This window comes from Castor canadensis, chromosome 12, assembly GCF_047511655.1.
Source record: "Castor canadensis chromosome 12, mCasCan1.hap1v2, whole genome shotgun sequence".
Taxonomy (NCBI): domain Eukaryota; kingdom Metazoa; phylum Chordata; class Mammalia; order Rodentia; family Castoridae; genus Castor; species Castor canadensis.
The window spans coordinates 106599272-106622731 of record NC_133397.1 but is presented as its reverse complement, the minus strand read 5'-3'; the positions used below and the strand labels follow the sequence as shown (position 1 = coordinate 106622731).

Here is a 23460-nt window from a genome sequence, read left to right as displayed (position 1 = left end):
CATAGATCTTACAGTCTAGTATGAAAGGACAAACATGAAACAATACACACAGTAGATGGTGATGAAGCCATCAGGGTGATAGGGAGTCTTGATTGGGATGTTGCTGTTTTATACAGGGTAGTTAAGGACCTCGCTATTAGGATAATTGACACTAGAGCAGAAAACCTGGAGGAATTAGGAGGGAATCATGAGGTATCTGCAAGAAAAGCATTTCAGATAGAGGGGCAGAGATGAAAGGCTCCAAGACAGCTGGGAGCATTAGGCACATCATGGCAGAACTACAATGGTAGCATGGGTGGGGAATGAGAGAAGAGCAGGGATCCAGCTCATGCTGGTCATGCATACTGACATGAAGCAAGTGTGATGCTGGCTTTTGTTCTGAGTGAAATGGGTTTGATCAGAGATACTTGAAAGGAGTTCTCTATTGGGAGAATACAGTGTAAGAGAGTATGGGTGGAAACGGAGACTGGTTAGAAGATAACTAAAACTTCAGGTGAGGTCTCTTGTATTTTGAAGAGAGGGCTGGTAAGATTTGTCCGTGGATTGGATAGGGTGTGACAGACTCCAACTTTAAGGACAGGCTTGTCTTCCTTTTAAAGTGATGGAGAAGACTGCAGAAGAAGCAGTTTGGTGGTGAGCAAGAGAAAGTGATAACTGGAAATTGGAGGCATATGACATCTTAAATTTGAGGTTCCTATTGTACATCCTGGGGGAGATGTTAAGTTTAACTTCTTGAACATAATTGAATAGATAGCTGATGTGGAGATAAACTTGGGAGTTGTCAGTGAATAAGTGGTGTTTAAAGTCATAACAATATGAGCTTATGTAGGGAATAGGAAAGAACTGCGAGAACTAGTCCTTGACTCTCCAATAGTAGAATATAGGAAATGAGGAATGAGCAAAGGAGACTGAGAAGGATCGGTGAGCCAGGAGAAGTAAAAAGAGTGATGCTGTAAAGCAAGTGAAGACTGTTTCATGGAGGAGAAAGTGATCAGCTATGTAAAGTACTGCTGACTGGCCAAAAAGGATAAAGACTAAGCACTGCAACATGGATATTACTGGTGCCTTTGAAAACAGCTATTTTAGTGGAGTTCTGAAGATGGAAGACTGGATTTGATCCAAGAAAATGGAAGGGGAAGTAGAGATAGCAAACTACAATTCTTTTGAGATCTTTTTAGAGGGTAGCAGAGATAGGTTGATAAGAAGAAAATTGTTGTAGATTGAATATTGTGCCCCCAAATTTACAAGGTAAAGCCCTAGTTCCCAATATAATTGTATTTGGAAGTAGAGCCTTTAGAAAGGTAAATCAAGGTTAAATGCCCTATAAGATTAAATGGAGCCCTATAATCCAATAAGGCTGGTGCATAGGGAAATGGGAAAAGCCATGAGGATGCAGTTAAAGGCTGCTGTCTCCAAGGCAGGAAACACCATGTGAGGATGCAGCAGGAAGGACAGACGTACCAGAAACCAACCTTCTCCACCAGCATCTTGATCCTTAGACTTCAAGACTTCAGGGCAGTTAAGCCATTCAGCCTGTGGTATTGTTATGACAGCCCTACCAAACTAACACAAAAATTGAGGGACATATGTATGTCAAGATGGGCAATATTTTAGCATACTTCTTTTCCAAAACAAGCAGTCCAATGGAGAGGGGATTACTGGAGCAGTGTTCCCGGGTAGTAGTGATGGAATGGGATCTAACACAGTGTAAAAGTTGACTTTCAATAGGAATATAAGTGGATGTATAGATGTAGCAGGAGGATAAGAAACTTCTTCTGAATCTTTTTCTCAGTGAAATAGGATGCAAGTTCAAAAGTGGAAAGGCAAGATGAAGTAGAAAGTGAAGTTTGACCTGGGTGTGGTGGTGCACACCTGTAATCCCAGCATGTGGGAGGCTGAGACAGCCTTCACCACATAGATTTTGTCTCAAAAACAAAGAAAAGGGCTGGAGGCATGGCTCCAAGATGGCAAGTATGGCCATCTTGAATTCAAACCCCACTTAAGCTCCCCCCACCAAAAAAAAAAAAGAAATTAAGAGTTTGAAGAAAGTATGAGAGGAAAGTAAATGGAGTGAGGAGGTCTCCTATCAAGCTACTGGGCAGTACTAAGAGACAATTAAAATTAGTAGCTAAAAATTTAAAAAGGAACTAGTCATTGTGCTGTTGTGTTTTCTGCACAGATGGAGAGCTGGATCCAACCTGGGTTGGGGTTAGGCCAGGCAAGAATGACAGGGAGGCTTGTGGGCAGACAGTGATTATGATGGTCTGTGGACTCTAAGGTAAGGATAAAGGGAAGGACATGAAGGGGTAAGAGGAACAGTAAGAAAATGTTAGAATCACTGCATTCGGGATTCCAAGGAGTTAGAAGTAATAGAGTCAGGTTATTACAGTGGGTGTGAAACTGGCAGGATGGGAGGTTGTGGCTGCAGGGTGCTTGAAAATGAGACTATGCAGAGGGTGTTAGGAAAACGCCGCCCATCGCACACAAAGGAGGCTCACGAGAGGTATCTCATGTCCAAAAGTTTAATAAGCAGGCTGGCTGGCTGAGAAAAAATGGCGCAGCAGCTTCTCTCGGCGGGTCTGGCCTTAAGTAGCATTTGGAGGACAGTGGGGCTTTGTTCTGCAAGGGATGAGACCAGCTGCGGCTCAGGCTGCAGAATGGTGGCAAGGGGCAGTTCTTATCAGAGGGTACCGTTGGAATCAAGGTCTAGGGTCTGACTGAACAGCCAAGGTAGGGTAAGAACACTGGAGAATTGGTCATGGAAGTAAGTCTGTGTAGGCACTGTATCATCCCAAGAGTAATGAGTAGTAGAACTGGAGAGGCAGCAAGCTCGATGCTCTCTTCAAAGGAGGGGGAGTGATTCGGGGCTTAGTAGATGGCTGGATCCTAGTGGAATAGCGACTTGGATAGGTTAAAGGCATGAACTTTAAGGCTGACTATTTTTAGAAAGTAAGTAGGGCTAATGGTCTAGAACAGGGCTTCTCAACAGTGGCACTGGAAAATTGTCTGGGGAAGCTGTCCTGAGCATTGTAAAAGCTTCTGTACATTCCTGCTCTGCATCCACTAGATGCTACTGACACCTGCTCCTGTAGTGGCAACCAAAGCCATCTCTAAGACTTTCCAGATACTCCTCTGGGGAGCAGAACCACTCCTGGCTGAGTACTACAGGTCTTAAAGCAGCAACGATGAGCTAAAAGAACACTGATCGTGGGCAGTGATGTGAGTGAGGAGGGGCAAATAGCTAGTAATTTGAGTGCCAGAGGCAGCAGTGTCTTCTGGGAAGATCAGACTTTGGTCAGAGAGTCTAAAGGGAGCGTTCCTAGAAAACAATGAGAATATCCAGAATGTCTTAGTGTTTATGGCTACAATGTAGCCCACATTGCCAGCCTCAAGGAAGAAATGATTACATGGTGATCTGACAGTCATCATCTAATTACTTCACTTCCTTTGCCTGACCCAGTTCACCACTCAAATGAGTCATCCACTTCTTAAAGGCTCTTACAATTCAAATTTAAATAATTTTATTTAATAACATGCTGAGTTTATTGCCATATAAGAAATCAGTAGTCCCAGAAGAATACACAAAATATAGAGAGAAGACCTTGGCAGGGTTGAGACAACAATGTTATTTCCTCTCCCAGAATTCTCTAGCAGCAGTAAGAGTTAATGCTTTCAGCTCAGTTTCTATGTATACAGACACAAGCAAAAGTTACTTGCTAAAAACCAAAGACTGAAGAGGAAGAAAGTGTCTAGACCATCAGGCTTGTGTAGAACTGCATCAGATGTGTGAGATCTTTCAACAGAAGTCTTTATCAACATTCTACTTATAATCACTACACCAAATAGTAACCTTCCAGGCTTCCAGAGGGAAGGGGACACACCCGCACCCACACACATATATGTATAATGGTATAATGGTCACAAAATATACACTGGTAAATCCACCCAAAAGTGTGTGAACAAAAAGTGGGTAGGAAGAAGGGAAACTTTTATTCTCAGAGAAATATTCAAATAATATGCAGCTCAGCGATAAATTAAAAAGGTTGTAATGCATTAGAAAGGAAGGAGTTAAATTACATCCATGATCCAATGGATCATGATAGTACATACCAGTACATAGATAGTTCCATACCAGTACAAAATAGGAAGGAAGCCCCAATGGTACAGAAAGAACACTGCCAAGCTACCCTTAAGAAAAATGTAGTAGAGGTCTTACGTGCTTAAGCACGTAAGTACCACCATTCATAAATACACCAGTGAGTGACACAAAGAAGTACTTGAAGGCTAATGTAAGATAAGGCACTTTGTTTTTAATTCTCTCAGTCTCTTTGGGATTGCTCAAGCTCTGGGAGTCCTTGGGAAATCTGAAGTTGTACTGGGCCAAGCTCATACCCAGGAAGACATCAGAGTGCCACGGTCCTCAGCAGACTCCTCCCTGCACTTGGCCCACTTGAGTATGTGCATTCAGACTTCTCAGCAAACTTCCCACAGCAGGACCAGTGGGGACGACCTGGGTGGCCTTTGTGTCCATGGCCACAGCCTAAGTACCCACCTGCAGTACAAAGAAGAGAGGGAGGAAGGATGTGGAAGTTAAATCTCTTGGGAACATTTGGACTCATGTGAGTGAAAATCCTAAGAAAAACCTGGCGAGAGGAGTAAGCTGTCTGTCTCTCCGCAGTCAGGACCCTCGAGACTAAAACAGCGAACCAACTAAGGCTAGCCCAAGCCCTCCAGACAGTGTTAAATGTGCTATCTGAAGGAGACAAACTGCTTTGGACTTTAACTGTAAAATTAGTGAGATAAAAAAGAAGGGTAGATCCTAAAGTGGTTACACAGAAGGGTGCAAATACCTCTTTCATGCCCTATCATTAAAATAAGGACATAATGGAATAATTTTTTTAAAAAAATAACTAGATCTCGCCAGGTGTGGTGCCTTACGCCTTATCCTAGCCACTCAGGAGGCAGAGATCAGGATCACAGTTTAAGGCCAAACCTGGCAAACCATCTGTGAGACCCCATTCCAACCAATAAAAAGCTAGGTGAGGTAACGCATACTTGTCACCCCAGCTACACAAGAAGTGTGAATAGGAGGATCAAGGTCCAGGCCAGCCCAGGCATAAAAGTGAGACCCTATTTGAAAAATAATGAAAGCAGAAAGGACCTGGGGCATGGCTCAAGTGGTAGAGCACCTGCCTGAAAATGCAAGGCCCTGAATTTAAATCCCAGTACTGAATATATATTTATGCATACACACACACACACACACCTGCCTCTCCAAAGAGATTAATCAGTTTAATCTCTACTTGCCAATCCCTTCCTCATTTTTGTTTTGTTTTTGGCGGAACTGGGGTTTGAACTCAGGGCCTCATGCTTGCAAGGCAGGCACTCTTACTGCTTTAGCCACTCTGCCAGCCCTTCTCATCTTAGAAAGGATAAGGTGAGTCTGCATTTTCATACTGCATGGGCTGAAACAGAATCCCACAGAGAAGCACAGGCTCACAGATTGGTGAGCTGTGAGCTTAAAGAACTGAGAATTTTTAATCCTGTTATTTCAAGTCAGAATTAAAAAGCTTGTTTCAGCAGAAGTTTTGCCCAGTCTTTCCACACAGACTGTACTTCCTAGGAACACAGCCTCAATCCAAGCATCCTAACCTAGTGGTCATGCGGAAGTGCAAGGGCTGTCATTTTATGGCTGCTGCTGGCAGACAGGCCTGAGGGTAATGAAGTCCTCCTTACCTGGCATGGTGCCTCCACAGGCACAGCGCGCAGTTTTCTGGCCTCCGCTGGAGCAGAAGGTGCAGCAGTGAAACACGCCTTGGTGTGGACGGTGTTTTTTCCTCACAGTCACGTTGAATGGTGAGCCCTGCAGTGTTCAGGCCAAGAGCAAAGCACGGGGGCACCTTATGAGTCAACAGCTACATGCTAAGCATTCTAAGTCACAGGGCTGCCCTTGGAGGGACAAGGATGCGGGAGAAAAACAGATAGAGAACAAGAACTCTGCTTAGCTAGCTGGGGGCAGGTACACGTGGAGAGAAATTAGAGTCAAGGAGTCTGAAGTCCTTCTGCCAAGCTGGTCATCACAGGTGTTGAATGTTCAACACAGCTACTGAACAGTGGGGTCCCATAGAGTCAGCTACATTTTCAGTGGCATCTGAATTAGCTGGTCCTTGTTCTGGCACGATGGCAGAAACAGCAGAAGGCCAAACCACAATCAGCTCAAGCTCTTTCTTAATGGATTCTGTAGCCTTGTGTGAAGTGCAGGAGTGTAGGCAATTTGATACATTAGTCATCTCAATTTGTGCTTTCATGTGATTGACTTGTCTACAGATTTCTCAGTATCAACTCTTGAGGAAGCTCAGAGGTAATTGGTAGAATGTCACAACCACAAAGCAGGAATATCCTGTGGTCTTTCTCCAATTTCTCAGCCATGTGCCTCCTTCCCTACATATGAAGCAAGTTTCTTTCCTCCCTGGTCCTCCACCCTGGATACCACATATCTGTTTCCCCACCCTTTATCCTGAGAAGGGAGAAAGTGTCTGTGGCTAATAATTGTCAACTCAATAACTCTCCCTACTGTTCCATTTTCTTCAAGGATAAATTTCAGTTTCTAATTTCTATCCTATGTTAAAAACATCTTGTAAGTGTTACAATTTGCCTATCTCCTTGTAAGGATCAATAGCTTGAGAAAGCACAGAGTACAGAGCCTGGTATCTTAGAAGTGTTTCTGATGTTAAATTCTCCTTTCTTTTAAAGGAGGATCCTAGACTGAAATCTCTGAAATCATGCACCAAAACAAACCTTTCCTCCTTTTAAGTTGATTACCTCAGGTATTTTGTCATAACAATGGAAATCTAACATTGTAATTCATTTAAAAGCCAACCTGAGATTCAAAGAAATAGATTCAAATTCTGATTTTGCTACAGAGCTACTGTGTATTGTGGCAAGTTTGGTCCCAATCTAATTGAATAGTGATACCAGTACTTGAATGGGCTTTGAAGAAAAGTGAACTAGTATATGCAAAAATACCTAACCTGTTCCTTACATCCCGTGATTAAGTAAGCAGCAAGTGGCTGCTGAATGAGTTGAGTCTTCCTAGTGTACAGGCCACAGCCTGGCGTCATAAGCTGCACGGTATTTTATCAGTCTTGTCAGTGTTGACTTCTGGTTGATGGAAAGCTCTGACTACTGCAGTGTCATCAGAGAGGCTATTCTTGACAAGTATTACCCAATTTTTAACACTTCATAAACCAGAGTGTCTTATACTTACCTCTGGAGGTGGGGTAGTAGCCACGGTAACCAATAAGCATGTATGTAAAAGAGAGAATTATATGGGCAAATGGTTGGGCAGACAGAGGACTGGTCAGTTGAGAGGAGGGGCATAATCCTACCAATTATGTCCCAATCACAGGACATAGGAACAAAGCTGAGAAATCCTGAGCGACACTGTATTTCTTGGATGTGTGCTTGCCTACTGGCAGACTGCCCCCTGTGACCCAGGCATCTTCCCCAAATAAAGAATTCCAACAACCCTACTGGAAAATGGTAAGATATAAGCATGACTGCCAGAAGGTAAAATAGGCACAAAGTTAATATGGTCACTAGCACCCTCTAGTAAGAAACCTGGGCTGTTTCTACAATGAAGACGAGAAAGAAGAGAACCCTGTTCAATCTCCATGCAGCTGACCCTATGAGAAATGTCTCCAGATCCTACAATGATAGAACCAGGAGTCCAGGATGAAAGGAGCTCCAGGCAGCATGTGCAAGGGCCTTACTCACCTGCACGTGCTGTTCTTTGACGCAGACCCACACAGTGTAGACCCCGGGTTCCTTGGGAGTATAGGACACATAGTATGTCCCATCCTTGTTATCCTGGACCACTGTTCTGACTGGACTGAAGGGAGACAAGAGTCAAAAAACCACTTAGTCTTGCAAGCCTGCTTCAGCCACCTACCATTTTAGGTTGTAAGCACTCCACCACTCCATTCAATATTAATTTTAAACATCTCCCCAAACCGGATGCTTCTTCCAATTGCCTCAGAAGTTAATTTTACAACAGAAGGTAAGCAGCATAAATTCTATTTCAATCCAATGTTCCAACTGGACTGAACTCCATTCCAGAGAAACAGGCTTACAAATCTGCTCCTGGTACAACTTAGTAGCAAAAGTGGGCTAAAGTTTAGGAAAGGCACCATTTAGTATAACAACGGTTTTTTTCAGTCCATTCCAAAACTTGGAATGAAGACAAACTGAGGGGCTGGATGTTATAGAGAATTGAATATAGGAATAAAACCTACACACAAAAACACATTTGGTCCAATTGTGCGAAATCACATTTTTTCATAGTTTCAAGGAGAGGCAAATTACATCACCAGTAACCCAAAGGCCCTCATGTTTCCAGTTTCCTCATTACTTATTCCCATGACACCTAACTGTGTTACACAAACCTGTCTTTCTTGTCTTTAGGGACAACTGCGACGTGGATGTTGTCTCCACCCTTGCCCATGCTCTCTCCTGCAGCATCCTTACAAAGCAGGGTGAAAGAGCTTGTCTGTTTCTCCCGAGCTCTGTGGAGATCTGCAAAAGACAAACACTCAGTGCTCACCCCGAAGGCAAACTGCAATGACCGTATCCCAATTAGACACCGTCTTGCCTTTTCTCTTCAGAACAAGGGTTGTGCCTTCTGCTTACTGTAATTATCCAGCTCCCTTCCTTTTTTCTTCTCTTGACTCCCTGGGTCTATCACTTGGGTGTCCTGGCTAGGATTCAGCCAGCAGCTGCTTCTGGATCACACAGATTCTGGATTTTTAACTTTAGCCCTAAGGAAGCTTTGAAAATATTCAGGATTGACTTAGGTATTCAGAGAAGAAAACCTCTGGACTTGTGAGAGGCTAGTAACCCAAAACTACCCTCTCAAACTGTGAGCATAGGCAGGGGTATAGCTAATCAGCTTGGATCCTATGGGTTGTGACAGCCTCTGTGATGCAGAAGCTTTTGCCAAGACACTGGGGGAATATCTAATAGTTACAGCATCTAGATGAAACCAGGATTCTTACCCCAGGGTTGATGAACTACTAGGTCTGGGGAGAGAGGCTTATGAAGGGTCTAAAAAACTCCTGAAATTGCATGCCCTAGTTCTGGATGTTTCTGGGGAAGAGGTCATTCTCAAAAGGATCTGTGACTTTTGAAGAGTTAAGAGTTCCCTGCCAGAGTGAGGATGACTCTTGAATGCAATCTTCCCATTCAGGGATATCTGTGAAATGTGTTTGAATAACACACTTCCTTCAGGAAAAGAACACTGATCAGTAGAAACCATTTCTTCCCCTACTGAATGAAACACCTACTATAGCCTTTTAAATACCAAAATGTGAACCAAAAAGGGCATGGAACGGAGGAAACCATAGCCTTGTCCACTTCATTCCTCTATAGCCACCTTCAGAACCTGATCCAAGCAACCAGGACCTGCCATGCTCCTCTGTGGCCAGGCAGATTTTGTCCTTCCTTAGTCAATGTTGTTATCCCCGTGGGCACTGCCCTGGTTGTCACCTAGAGAAGCAGCACAATTCTTGAGTTCCATGGTAGTTTCTACTCTTCTGAAGTGGAAAAGGGGGCCAAGCCTCATCCCTGTATTGAATATTAACTGCACTCTGGCCAGGACAAATCAGAGACAAGGGGAACACAGGGGGTCACTGCCTTTTACATTTGGATGGCTTTCTCCCTTGGTAAACTGGTCAGTAGGGGAGCACTTCCTCACTAAACAAGCCACTCTTTAAGGACCATCTGCCTTTCCACTGCCCTCTCAATGCCAACAAGAAATGCCTTCCTACCTTCTCCTTGAAGCACACATTTGGCTGGATCGACCTCTTTGGTATTAATGGCTCCATAGACTTCATAGCCATGACACTGGCCTGCTTTCTCTTGAGGAGAGAAGCATATCTTATCATTTACTCCTGGGCGGGCACTATATTCAACTTTGTTCAGCTTCCTGAGCCGTTCTACTACCACCCCCTTGGTGATAAGGATCTCCAAGTCTGAGCCACTGGTCAACAAGTGTTCAGTGAACTCCACTCCAGTCCGCATATCTGCCAGCAGCTGTTCCAGCTGTGCTTTCTGCAGCTGCAGGGAGTTTTCCTTCTGGACCCGGATGTCTTTCAGCTGCTGCAGCAGCTTGTCCCGGTGCTCCTCGATGGCTTTGATGTAGCCCTCAGAGAATGCTCGGACATCGGCTGCTACAGTCTCCACTCGCTCCTGGAGGGCACTGTTCATGCTTTTGATCTGAGCCAGGGCTTCCTCCAGGGCCTCCACATGGGGCTGGGTGCCTTTGAGGAGCTCCCGCACAGAGTCTCCATGCTTGTGGATGACATTGCTGGTGAAGTCGTAGGGGTGCTCCCGATGCTCGCCCACCACACAATCCCGGCACACAGGGCGGTCACAGAGCTCACAGAACAATCGCAGCTCTTCTGCAGGGTGAGCAGGACATAGGATGGGCTTTCCAACCCTGCTGTAGCCTTTCAGGTCTTTTAGGTCCACCATAACGTGGTAAGTTGTTTTCTTCTGCCGCCTAGCAACAAACAGGAACAAGAAGTTAGGGAGTAAGTCCAGGTGGGAGACACTTTGGTGGAGAGGTTTTTAGGAACACAGGCTCTGAAGTTAAACAAATTTGAGATAATTACATGGCTCTCTCTGATTCTAGTTGTTTGTCTACACAGTGAAGCTGTTGTTCAGAACAAAATGGGAGTACACTTGGGCTTTGACTTGGGATATGTCATTGCAAAAAGCTGTAATGCTAAAAGAGACTATGTCCTGAAACATTCCCCCAGAGTTAATTTGGCAATCTTAAACAGCCTGCTTCCTGAGGCCAACCAGAGAGATCATGGTGAAAAACCAGCACCAAGAGATACAAACTTTGCCAGATAGCATACAAATTAAAGCAGCAGGCTGGCCCTGGCAGAGTATCATCTGGTTTTTATCTAAGATTTTAATAAAGCATTTCCTTTGACCAGTATCTACATCACTTGTATCAACAGGCTAGAATTTCCAAGAGTTATCAACATTAGAAAGTGAAATCAATGGTCAATAGAGTCAAAGCTCTCTTTTAATTCCTCTTTTCTACAGCCTCTAGAGACTCAGGGACATTCCTAGGATGACTTCTCAGAGTTCCCCATTAACATTCCATCATCTTGAAGCTCAGATGCCTGTTCTGGCAACAGAAGAGTAGCTGCAGAGAAAATAGGGTCAGCTGTTTAGCAGGCAGTAAGACAAGCAAAGGGACTATCACATGAGTTAAAAATAGAGTGAAGACTACTAACCTGTTCTGTTGGTAAGGACAGAAGACAAATGGAAGTCAGAACTTAGAAACTATTTTAGGTTAATCCTAAAACCTTGGTCATTTTATATTCTGATGTCCCAGTTTGGGATAAACGAAGAGCAAGAAGGAACAAAGAACAATCCATCTGACAAATTATTCACCAGGCATGATAAAAAGACATAACTGACACCCCAATGAATATCATCAACAACAGAGGAATAAGGCAAAGGCTGAGGTGAGCCCCAGCCAATCAAATCAGTACCTATACTGAGAAAGTGGCATGCCATTAGCATGAAAAACACAGAATAGAATACAGTAAGAATACCTAGATTTAAGACTCTGTTTTTACCAGCTGTGATTCCTTGACAAATCACATAACATTGCTGAGCTTCAGTTTCCTCAATTAATAAATGGGGATGAAAATAGTGCCTGCCTGTCTATAAGAGTTGTAATGATCAAATAAGATCAAGGCAAGATCTATGCTACTATATTCACTCACCTGTCTCCCCAGCACCCAGTACTATTATTTACTACACAAACGACAGAGGATGGAAGAAAGCTGTGACAGATTAGTAAATTGAAAAAAAGACTAGGCAAACCTTTATTGCTATAATTACTACAGGAATTATATTGGGCTGAGGAGATTAGCTACCAGTCTACAGTGTTTTTTATTGTACTGTCCTTTATTCTTTGGCTTTTGATGGTATTTAAGAATGGTTTCCTTTTGGTCTGCCCACCTCTTTGAACTATACTCTTAAGCCACAACAGGTTGGGGTATCCCATTTTTACCTATGAGCCTGGCAGCAGAAGTGGCAGAGATTGGCTTTGCAGGTCTGACACCTCTTCTCCACTTCCCTGTCGCTGCACAGGTCACACACCAGGCCCTGGCCTTCCCCACGCAGACTTTCCAGCATCACATCATTCATGGCCAGGTGGTCCATGGTTAAAGCCTTCACTCCACCCATGGGCAGGTCCACCTGAGCATCACATACTGGACACAGGATGCCGATCTGTGGCTGCAGACTGTGAGGCTTGAGTTCCTGGAATATTGACCCCTCAGAGCTTGTGTCAGAGTCTCCCCCTCGTATGTCCACTACAGAGAAGGGCTCCAGCTTCTCCAGACACGTGGTGCACACCGTGTGCAAACAAGGCAAGAGCCTGGGGGCTCTGAAAAGCCCCATGCACAAAGGGCAGTGGGTCTTGCCTGAGTTCCCAAATGCAGTCCCACTGGGGAGTTTGTGCACAAAGCCCAGAAGCGGCTTCCTGCTTTCTGACATATTTCCTATGTCTATGGTCAGTATCAGAAAAGGACCTGGACAGTTCTATACTGTAGAAGCTGGTTAAACCCACCCAAAGACAAAGACTCCAGAACTTGAACCATGAGGACTCTCTTGATAAATAAAAGGGCAAACGGGAAGAGGGTGCCTCACAACCATCCACAGATCCTGAGCAGTAGCAGGGCCCCCTGCTTTCCATGGCATCCCATACCAGACACGCTCACGCCCCTCTCAGTTCCCCAAGTCCTCCTTCCCTTATGCTTCAAATCTAGGTCTTCAGCAAGTTCTAAATTCTTGATCCCCGCATTTCATGACCTCCCCGGCCAACCCCCTCCCGCCCCACTGGTCCCGCCCCCGACACGCGACAAGCGTCCCCGTCACCCTGGCGCGATGAGGTACGGGATCCTCCTGCTCCTATCTGCGGAGGGTGTTGCGGCCGGCCAGGGTGCTGCGAGCCCCAGCCGGCTCCTCCGTGGCCACCGCCCCCTGGCAAGGCGGCCGGATGAGCGAAAACTCTCCGCCCTTCCTCGCACCAATCCCATCCCAGGTTGGTTCCGGGGAGTCCAATCACCGTCCAGGGGGGGCGGTCCTCGCTGTTCCAGGCCTCACCGCCCTTCAGAGTGACACCAACTGCATCCAATAAGCTTTGGAAGTTCCCCATCCCCGCCAGTCCCACTCAAGCGGTGGGGAGGGGTGCCGAGGAGAGCGAGGGACCAAACTGAGGTCCGGAGGCGGGACCGGGAAAAGAATAAGGCTGGGAGTGAGAGGCATAGTATTGATAGCGTCACCATTTTATGAGGACTAACTCTTTATCTCCGGTGACCGGAGAGACCTCAGGACCACTGGAAAAACCGATACTGATGTCCCGCAGGAGCGGCCTCTTTTCCACCTTCGGATTGGTCCCACGAACTCAGGCCGGGCTCTCCCATTGGTGGGTGGCGCTGTCAGTTGGCCCCCGGAGGAGCAGCCCAGAGCTTGCTGGGAGTTGTAGGCAGTGCGTTTTTCAGCTCCAGAGGCCTCTGTCCTCTACTTTGTCCACTACTCCCGGGCAGGTGTGAACCTGCGGCGGGAGGTGGGGGGTGGGGATGGGATGGGTCTTGGCCTCCGGAGCTTATCTCAGCCCCGGAATCCCTCAAACTTAGCGTGCAGGTTGCAAGAATTCCCGAGGCTCGCTAGTTTCTGGCACATTCCGGGGTAAGGGCGCCTCGGGCTTGGGTTCGGGGACCAGTTAGGGAGACCAGTGAACCGCGGTCTAGAACTGGGCCCCTCTGAGTTCCTGGGGCGTGAGAAGCCTTTGTTCCATTCGTTCGGGGAAGAGTGGGTGTGTGTGACTTAAGTCTTGAATATTTGTCGCTGGAATTCTGCAGTTAAATATAACAGAAACCAAACAAGTCAATCAACCGGGGCTCCTGACTGGTCACAATGGGACAGTAGTGAATGTCAATGAGGGACCAGCCCTTTGTGGGCTCACCAGCTAATTAGGAAGATGGGCACACCTGGCACCCTTAGCGTTATGATTGCCTTGTCGCCTATGGGGAAGAAAATTCCATCATATGACCGCTTTGCAATGCCTGATCTCCCAAATTCCAAAAGCGGTAACACGATGGCGCCTCACCTTCTGTCTCCAGTTGCTTAAGACTGTCTAGTGTTTCAAGAAGTCGCTCTACTTTCTTTGTTCTTGCTCTTTCTTACCTGGTTTGGACCCATAGACAGCTGTTTCATTGATGTCTTACTATTCATTTCACGCTATAGGCATTGTACCTGGAGCTAAGCTTTTAAAAATATGGACTCGGAGTGGAAAGGCTCCAAAATATGAAAAGAAAGATTTATAGCTTTTATTTTATAATTTTAAAAATGTCTATTTCTAAAACATAAAGCGTGGGGCTAGGGATGTACCTAGCATGTGTGAAGCCCTGGGTTGGATTCCTCCCCCGCCTTGCCAGGAAAAAAAAAAAAAAAATAGAGCAAGATCTGGTGTGGTCTGGTTTGGCCTTTATTGTGAGAATCCTGAAACCTGTGGCATAAGTGCATTTGTTAACAAGTCACTTTTATATAAAAATTGCATGTAATTTCCAAATGTAAATATGCAGAAAAGGTCTCAAAATGTCCTTGCTAGATTTCTTCAGCCTCTCCTCCTCCACACCTGCCCTGCCTTCTCCACTCCAGTATGTTGGAGGAAGCCACAAAAATTGCGTAGACTTGGCTTACTATATATTCTTGATGTGAACGTCACCTCTCCCCTCCTTGATGCTCAGCTTCATTTCTTACTCACGCTGCATCATGCCTCCTATGACAGGTATTCCAACTTCTCTTGTTTAAGTGCTTTATAATTTACGTGTACATTATCTCAATCTTCCAAACAACATTGTAAGGAAACAGCCTCAAAAGGATCTGGTGGCCAGTCCAAGGTAACATATCTGGGACTTAAACACATCTTATGATGTCATGTCTAAGAGTCTACCCCCACCACCTCTACTCTTTTTTTGTCGCCTTCTTAAGCATTAAATCCTCAAATACACTGAATCATCAACCACCTTCAATTGAGTGAGAAAGTGGCGCTATTTAGAGAACTCTTTTCACCATTCTACTTAAAAATCTATGATTCTTCACATCTTATACCTATTCAGATTGCCTTTCTTCTGTTCCAAGATTAGCCCCTCAAGACTTTTTCTTTATCCCCCACCTCTTCTCCCTCCCCCAAACCTTGCTTCTCCTATGTTTCTTTCTTTGTCTCATCCTTTGTTTCTTTCTTTGTTTTTTGTTTCTTTCTTTCTTTTCTTTTCTTTTCTATTAGTGTATTACTGTGTTTCCCGTCAGTCCTTTACTGACATTTTCTTTCTGCCAAGAACTATATCAAGTCCTGAAGGGACAAGCAAGTCCTTCTTTGAGTCAGCTCTCCTTCCACTCAATTAACTTCAGTGACTCTCCACTACATTTCTCAAGATTAGCCTCTCTCTGCTTGCATCGCTGTCTGTCTTCTCATTATTATCAGCACCAGTTTTTTCCTCCTTTCTTATTGAAACTTTTCTCTTGTAGATCATGAACGATCATATTGCTAGGTTTTGCTCAATTCAAAATCTCTTCAGCATTGTTAGGTACTTTCTCATCCTTGAAACTTGCTTCCTCCTTGACTTCTGCAATACTTTGCTTTCCTGGCCTAATCTCTTGGGCTGCTCTTACACTCTCTTTCCTCTTTCGTTTTCCTTCCTCCATTTGATCCTCTACTTTTTCCATCTATATTTCTTCTTATACAGTGGATTCCCAGATCCCCACTTAGTACTGACCTCTCCTCCACACTTTTCTAACTCTGTTCCCAAATATGTTCCCATCACCTTAACCCCCACATATCTTAAACTTCATTGAATTTCTTTTCTCCAGAGTATCATCATTCTATCTTCCCTTCAGCTCAAAACCTTATAGCACTCTTGGCCTCTTTTCTCGTTTTCCATATCTAGGCAGGCACCAGTTTCTTTCCATTCTCATTGCCAACACCTTACTGAATTAGAATTTTTAAGATGGTATATACAGGATTTTTATCACCTACACCTCAAGTATCTCAGTTATCCTTGAATTATCCTTGACTCCAGTTTTTAATTGCTCCAATTGACATCCCAAATTAATTGTTAAAACATGGTACAAGTCAGTCTTCATTCTAAAATCTTCATTAGCTCCTCATATCCATAGAATAGTATCTGAATTCCTTTATAGATTCAAAACACTTGTCTTTTAGGTGTCCCTAAATTTTGCTAAGCACATTTCTTGGTCTTTGCCAATTGTCTCCAACATTCTCCATTGGTTGTTTTGTTGTTTTTAATGGTTCTTTAGTTAGAACTCAGGTCCTCAAACCTGTGAGGCAGGTGCTCTAACCACTTGAGCCCCTGATCTCTCCTACCTTCATTGCTTAAACCTACACTATGTCAGGCCTGCCTCACACTACCTTCTTTTGTGGGGTAACTCAGTGGTTGAGTGCTTGCTTAGCAAGTACCCTGGAGTACCCTGTGTTCAATCCCCAGGACTGCTCCCCCAAAAGAGGAAACCAGCTCTTTTGCCTATATTATTCACTTTACAGTATGTGCTACCTTGTAGCACTGATTTTGTTTATTATGTATGTGTGTATATATAGTTATAGATACCATATATGCATATGTGTACTATGTACAGGTCTGAATCAGATGCTTGTCTTGATTAGTAGCACCAGACACTAAGTGAATATATGGAAAGGGAACCATGTATTCTTCAGACTTCTCTTCCACCATTACACCAGGCACTATCCACTTGCTTCCTTTATTTCCCGAGACCTGTACTCTAGCTCCCACTTCTGTCTCCATTCTGTCCTTTCTGGTAGATCTCTCTTTTAGCTCATAGCTATCCTTAAGTCTCTCCTTCAGCTCTGTGCCACTCTATATCCCAGTTTCTCTCTTCCTCTTTTAATAGCTAAAGCTCTTGAAAAGAATAGTCTACACTTGATTTTCTAATCATTTCCCTTGCATTTTACTCCAAAACGTAGTGCAGTCTGGCATCTGAAATTGCCTTTGCCAAAGTGGCCAGTAGCTCCCTTTTGCTAAATCTAAGGCTACTTTTCAGTCCTTATGTAACCAAATTGCTATAGCTTTTGACACAACTTTCTTCTTGAAACTTTGTCTTTCCTTGGTTGCCATACACTGTGCCTGAATTTCCTTCCACCTGGCATCCTCTGATCACTCTTCTTTTACCTGTAGTGGACTGTTTCTTTCACTTAACTCTTAAACGTTGCTGTTTGTTGGGGTTCTTAGCCCTTTTTCATTTTTTAAGCCTCTTCATCTTCTACTGATTGTTGTGAAGCTGTATTTGAGGAGATGTAAATAAAGCACTAGCCTATGGTTACATGGCGGGGGATGAAGCTCTAGGCTCTTTTTACTGTTATCATTATTTCCTTCGTCACATCTCTGAACTCACCCCCTCCTTTCCATGCATACTTTATTTTGAAATCTATTCTTTGTAATCCTGTAGTGATCTTTCTGAAATTCGAATTTGACAAGCTTTTCAGTACCTTCATTTATTCATCAAATATCCTTTGAGTACCTGGAATATATTTTCCTTACCTGTCTTCATGGCTTACTTCTCACTAGAATACTAAGCTCCATGGGGGCAGAGATTTGTCCCTATGAGCCAGGCACCAGAGATACATCAATTGTTAGAACGAACTCTCATGAAACTTATCTTCTGGTAGGGGAAAGCAGCCAATAAATGATCAATGCCATAACTACATAGACTATATAGTGTATTAGAATGTGAACGTGCTGTGCAGATAAATGAAGAAGGGAGAAGAGCATCTGTAGGGAAAGGTGGGGATATTGCCATTTAAATGGAGTGATCAGGATAAGTATGGTTGAGAAGGTGATATCTGAGCAAGACTTGAAAGTGAACGAATGACCTATGCAGACGATTGGGGAAATGCAGTTCAGATAAGCCAAGAATCTGCTTGTCAGGAGAGGGGCATGCCTAGCCTAGCATATTGCATCAAACAGCTAGAAGGCCAGAGTGATAGGAGCGGCGTGAGCGAGAGAGAGGAGTAGGAGTTGTCTTCAGTGCCTTCAGGATAGAATTCCACAGGTGACAGAGCCAACTTCATGGCTGGCATGGCCCTTGGTTTTTTTTTTTCCTTTCCTTAGGACACCTGGCCCTCTCTTCTTTGCCAAATTCCTTCCTATTCTTTAAAGCTCAGTTTAGACGTCAGCTTCTCTAGGAATCCTCCATTCACTAAGTCTTCCTTCTGTGCTACCAATGGTACTCAGTAATGACCTCTATCAAGACTTTTATCATTTTGTATTTCAATTTTCTGTTTGCTTATCTGATTCTGCTCTCTGCCTTCACTACACCCCTCCCCTCCTACACTGGGAACGCTTCATGATATGGAATTCTGTCTTATTTCAGCCTCCCTAATGCAGAGCATGCTGTCTGAAACAATATGATTTGATAAGTAAGTAAACGGATAAGGTTCAGGTTTCATTTCTAAGATACTGTTCATAATGATCTGACAAATAACCAGAGAAATTTATAGCTTATTTCAAATATATCATTTTTGCTTTCTTTCTCTTTTTAAAGGACCGGATTCCTGGGGTGGAGGCATGGCTCAAGCAGTAGAGTGCCTGACTAGCAAGTGTGAAGCCCTGAGTTTTTGAAAAAAAAAAACTCTTACAAGTTTTAGAATCTCTAAAGATTCTAGTGCCATCTAGTGGAAGTAGACACAAAAAGCTAGGCTTAAGCTTGGACAGTGGTTGCTTCTGTCCTGTTTTTTAAATTTTGAACTAACTCAAGTAGTAGAGCATCTGCCCAGCAAGTGCGAAGCCCTGCATTCAAACCTCAAAAGGAAAGAATATAAAGATATAATTAAGGAAATACACATTTTGAACTAAGACAAACCAAGCCTGGGCTTGCCCAGGCTCCAGGAGACAATGCGTTGTGGATGCTTTGATTATTATTTAGAAATTCACTGTACTCTGAGATGATCCTACTTGCAGGATCTAACAAGTGTACATATGACTCATAGCTGATAGTTTGTGATAAATGGGCAACTGTTCAACATTGAGAAGGTGAAGATGAAATGTTTATAATAAGCTCTCGTGTAACTGCTTCTACAGCCAAGGAGTTCCATGGGTATGAATGACTGTGCTGGGATGGAGCTATGCAGGATTATTGCTAAACTACATAGCAGTTAAAGAGTCCCACTTTCCTGTTTAAGATCTTTTAACTCTGTCACTTCACTCCTGGTTGTCTAATGAATGGTCTGCCGTGACCCCCAATCATTCTACAGTTGACATAGTCAGGAAACAGCCATCTGCTAATTCTTCATTCAGCTCTTTCTATGAATTCCTTTATCTATGTTTATCTCATAACAGAGCTTGATATACTTACCTGACTTTCACTTTTTTATTATTTTTTTTCTTTGCTGAAATATTTTAAAGCAAATCCCAGATATTATGTAATTTTATTAAATTATGTTAGGATTATATTAAGGTACTTATTTATAAAGGTTTAAATGTAAAGATGGAAAATATTTTGAATTGTCCTTGAAGACTTCTTCACTTAAAAAATACCTTCTATATTATGGCAGAGCCAGGTGCGTGTATCGGGCTGTGGTTCCAGTGCTGGGCTGGAAGGCCACCCTGTGGCTGGACTCACAGTAAACATCAAGGCCTCAGGCTCCAGCTTTGAAAGCAGGTCACTCCTTCCGATGTGATTTTGAGCAGCTATTGCAGGCCCAGGCCAGTGTGGAGTTCAAAGATGTCAGCTCACCCCAGGTGTCATCCAACCCAGCAGACATATCTGCAGAAAGTACAGATGGATGGGAGCCGGAGGACTCCCATCTCTGACCGGTACCTTCTCCAAGGGGAGCAGACAGTTGGTTGGAGGCTCCTGGAGTGGTGGTTAGGCTCTAAAGCCTACCCTGGGGCCCCATGTACAAGGCCTAGTTGCCCCAAGCTGACAGTTAGGGAGTGGGCCAGAGAGGGAAGCTGTCACCCACTGTTTAGCCAAGCAGAATCTGCGGTGAAAAGGGTTCCTTTCTCTGGAGAGTCCTGTGTCCTCAAAGTCTCCCCACTGATCATGGACAAGCAATGCTCTGTACCCCTCCAACATTCCTTCAACTGGCCTTCCTTTCCTGGTGCCTTGTCTCAGTCCCAGTGCCCTTGTCTCATCACTTTCAGGGATCCCAGAGTGACCCCCCAAATATAAATAAAGAAATAAAGAAAGAAATGTTTTAAAAATGCCATATACCTAAAATTTAATTTTTTTCCTTCATTGTTTCAAACAGGCCTCGTGAAAGTTAAGCATTTAATAAGTAAGATGTGTATGTACACATACACTCACGGGCAAGCGTCATGCAATGCCAGTCATGTCAACCCATTTGCAGGATTTTGCGAGACTGCATCTCTTTATTTTACAGTCAGATCGCTTTTAATTTTTTTCCTTTCTCATCTTTTATAAGAGTTTAAAATGGTTAGCAAACAAATGCCTTTCCTCCCCCCCTCATTTCTCTGAGTAATAAAACCAGGAAATGATAAATTGAAAAGGGCGGGCTATGATTTAATGTAAAGCCTTTTCTAGTTCAAATGACAGCTAGCTTTTCTGAACAAATGTGCACCCTCATCTTGTTAACAGTGTTTAGAGCATGAGTAGATGATAATATATTATGTCACACAGAGAAGTGTATGCATCAGCTCCAGGAATGTTGCTAGGACATATAAATAAGTAATGCCCCTAGTTGCAAGGACACAAATAATCCCCACCCACAGAGGCAAAGCCTAGTTATGTATTTCTAGATTGACAGCAACTATTTTTTCTTGAGTACCTATTTTCAAGGTATCATTTAAGTCCCCATTGCATTTTAATAAAATTTTCACTTATTTGCACCATGTATGGCACCTGAAAGCTTTTTGTCCTGTTATTGATGAGTAGCACAGGAAGTTTTGGTGTGATAAAACCTTCCTTCTGCCCTTCAGTGTTCTGGGCCCCTCTGTTAAGAGTCTGGTCAAGAAAACATTTGGAGTAGGACTGTGTGGAGCACTGAACGAGGGAGGGCAGGATGCAGGGGCAGAAATGTGGGTGCATCAAAGGTTTACAGCTGCGTGCAGAGCATGGCTTGAAGCCCTGCTGTTAGAGATAGTGAGGTAAGAAGAGAGGGGGTGGGAAAGCCCCTCCCAAAGTGCTGTCCAACACGGGAGCCACTGGCCACACATGGCTTCTGCCACTTGAGCCATGCCCCTAGCCCTTTTTTTGCTTTAGTTATTTTTCAGATAGGATCTTTTGTTTTTGCTGAGGGCCATCCTCAGACACTGATTCTCCCACCTCCGTCTCTTGAGTAGCTGGGATTTCAAGAGTGAGCCACACTACACTGACCCAGTACAAAAACATTTTTAGAGGTTCATAGCAAAATTGAGCAGAAAGTGCAGGGTTCTCAAATACCTCTCTCTCCACATAGCCTCCCCCACTATCAGCATCCTATCCCATGATGCATTTATTCTAATCAATGAACCAAAATTGACATATCACTTAAAGTTCCTAGTTTGCATTAGGGCTTAGGCTTGGTGGTGTATATTCTATGGGATTCAACAAATGTATGACATATATCAACCATTATAGTGTACAAAATAGATTCGCTGCCCTAAAAATCCCCCATGCTGAACCTATTTGTTTCTCCCTCCTTTTAACCCCCTGATAAGCACAGATCTTTTTAACTATCTCTATAGATTTGCCTTCTCCAGAATGTTGTATAGTTGGACTTATATATTATGTAGACTTTTCACGTTGCCTTCCTTTCACAGTAATATGTGTTCAAGTTTCCTTCCTGTCATTTCATGACTCCATACCTCATTTTCATTGTTTGGGTGCACTACAGTTCATTTAGCCAAAGGTGATAATATTTTAATACAATTTTTATTTTTTAAAATAAAATCCACTAATCAATTATTTCCACCTGTTCTGTTTTACTTTTTAATGTGGTTACTAGAATAAAATTATATAAATTACTCTCCATGAATTTCTGTGGGGCAGCTCTGCCTAGACCTTGGCAAATAGTGCTATCAGTAGAGTTTATCTTCAAAACAACTTTCCCATTCCAATACCTGCCTGGATTTTATTACCTCTTACAAAGGGCATTCTTCTCTAAGGCTTGCCTGCCTTGGTTTGTTCCCTCTGCTGCCCCCAAACTGCCCAGCCCCAACCTTCCCCCTGAGTCTGAAGACATTTAAGTTGTTTTGCAGTTCTAGGTGAGAATTGAGTCTCTTGCCACTGTACTGGGCTCTCTGGAGCATGTAAAAATGTGCCCAGACAACATGCTTATATAAGAAAGGTTTTCTTGGAAGAGCTGAAATAGAGAGTTAGGAGTTAAAAACATTTTTGTTAGAGCACATAGAATTTATCTTCTTTTACATTTATGTAAATGATTAATATATTGATATTGCTTTCTAAACCTAATTGGAATAGGAGTTCATTTGATTATCCGATTTATTCCTCTTTTGTGTTAGATTTATTTATCTCAAACATTTTCAATGGGAGTGATATGGTTCTTAGATGGGCAAAAATTGGTTCTTTGTGAAAAAAATCTTACTTTCCCAATTTATAAAGCATATATATGCTTATAGTATATGTATACACACACACACAGCACAGAGCTGTTTTATCTGTGGATTAAAGTTTCCCAGAGGAGGGTGGTAAATAGGGGAAAAAGTCCAAAAGTGTTCCTTAGAGGGTTGATCATGAAAGGCTGACAAACACTGGTATATGTGCTCTAGACATTCCTAGAGTGTATATAACAGCTGAACTTTATAATTTAAACCAATTAATCTCCAAATTTCTCAAGGGTGGTAAGGAGTATAAAATACAGAAAAAAATAGAGAAAGGTTTATGGATTGGGGAGAAGTGGCAGTTGAAGAGTGTTAAAAATATCACCAATGAACCACTAGTTGTTAACAGTTTGCCAAATTCATTGTGTGTGTGTGTGTGTGTGTGAGAGAGAGAGAGAGAGAGAGAGAGAGAGAGAGAGAGAGCAATCTTGGTGAAGAGTATATAGAAGTTCACTACACTATTAAATGTTTTCTAGGTGTGAAAATTTCAAAAAAGTCAGGGTAAAATGCCATCTACCATCCTTCTTCACACCCTATTTCTCCCACACCTGTATTGCAGTTCTGCAACGGGGCTGTATGGAACTGAAGTTTCTCGCCTCTATCCTTTTGCATTTATTGCCCATCTGTATGGAACAAGTTGTCTGGCTTCCCTCTTTATCCTTCACAAAGCCCTTGCCTGAATAACTCCCAGACATCATGTCCTCCAGGAAGCTTTCCATGAACACCTCGCCTTACTCATGTCTTGATTAAGACTCCAAAATATATTCCCTTTATT

General features: G+C 43.4%; 1 protein-coding gene across 2 annotated transcripts; it reads right to left on the bottom strand.

Annotated features, from left to right (window-relative positions):
- Positions 1–3504: 3504 nt before the first annotated feature.
- On the bottom strand, positions 3505–13081 carry Trim45 (tripartite motif containing 45). 2 transcript variants are annotated; one of them, XM_020173123.2, is made up of 7 exons: positions 12964–13081; positions 12095–12345; positions 9825–10558; positions 8445–8574; positions 7777–7891; positions 5737–5863; positions 3505–4552 (listed from the first exon to the last, which is right to left on the bottom strand). In XM_020173123.2, the coding sequence occupies exons 2-7, from the start codon at positions 12268–12270 to the stop codon at positions 4404–4406; spliced, it is 1431 nt and encodes a 476-aa protein (XP_020028712.1). In that variant the 5' UTR covers positions 12271–12345; positions 12964–13081; the 3' UTR covers positions 3505–4403. The 2 variants fall into 2 exon arrangements, with proteins under 2 accessions (XP_020028712.1, XP_020028711.1); XM_020173122.2 differs by lacking the exon at positions 12964–13081 and having other exon boundaries at positions 12095–12928.
- Positions 13082–23460: the final 10379 nt, after the last annotated feature.

Excerpts from the sequence above, each read along its gene's own strand:
- Trim45 (XM_020173122.2), bottom strand. The coding sequence starts at position 12,582 with ATGTCAGAAAGCAGGAAGCCGCTTCTGGGCTTTGTGCACAAACTCCCC. Across the intron at positions 10,559-12,094 it reads TTCTGCTGCCAGGCTCATAG|GCGGCAGAAGAAAACAACTT; the intron begins GTAAAAATGGGA and ends GTTTGTTGCTAG. Across the intron at positions 8,575-9,824 it reads ATGTGTGCTTCAAGGAGAAG|ATCTCCACAGAGCTCGGGAG; the intron begins GTAGGAAGGCAT and ends TGTCTTTTGCAG.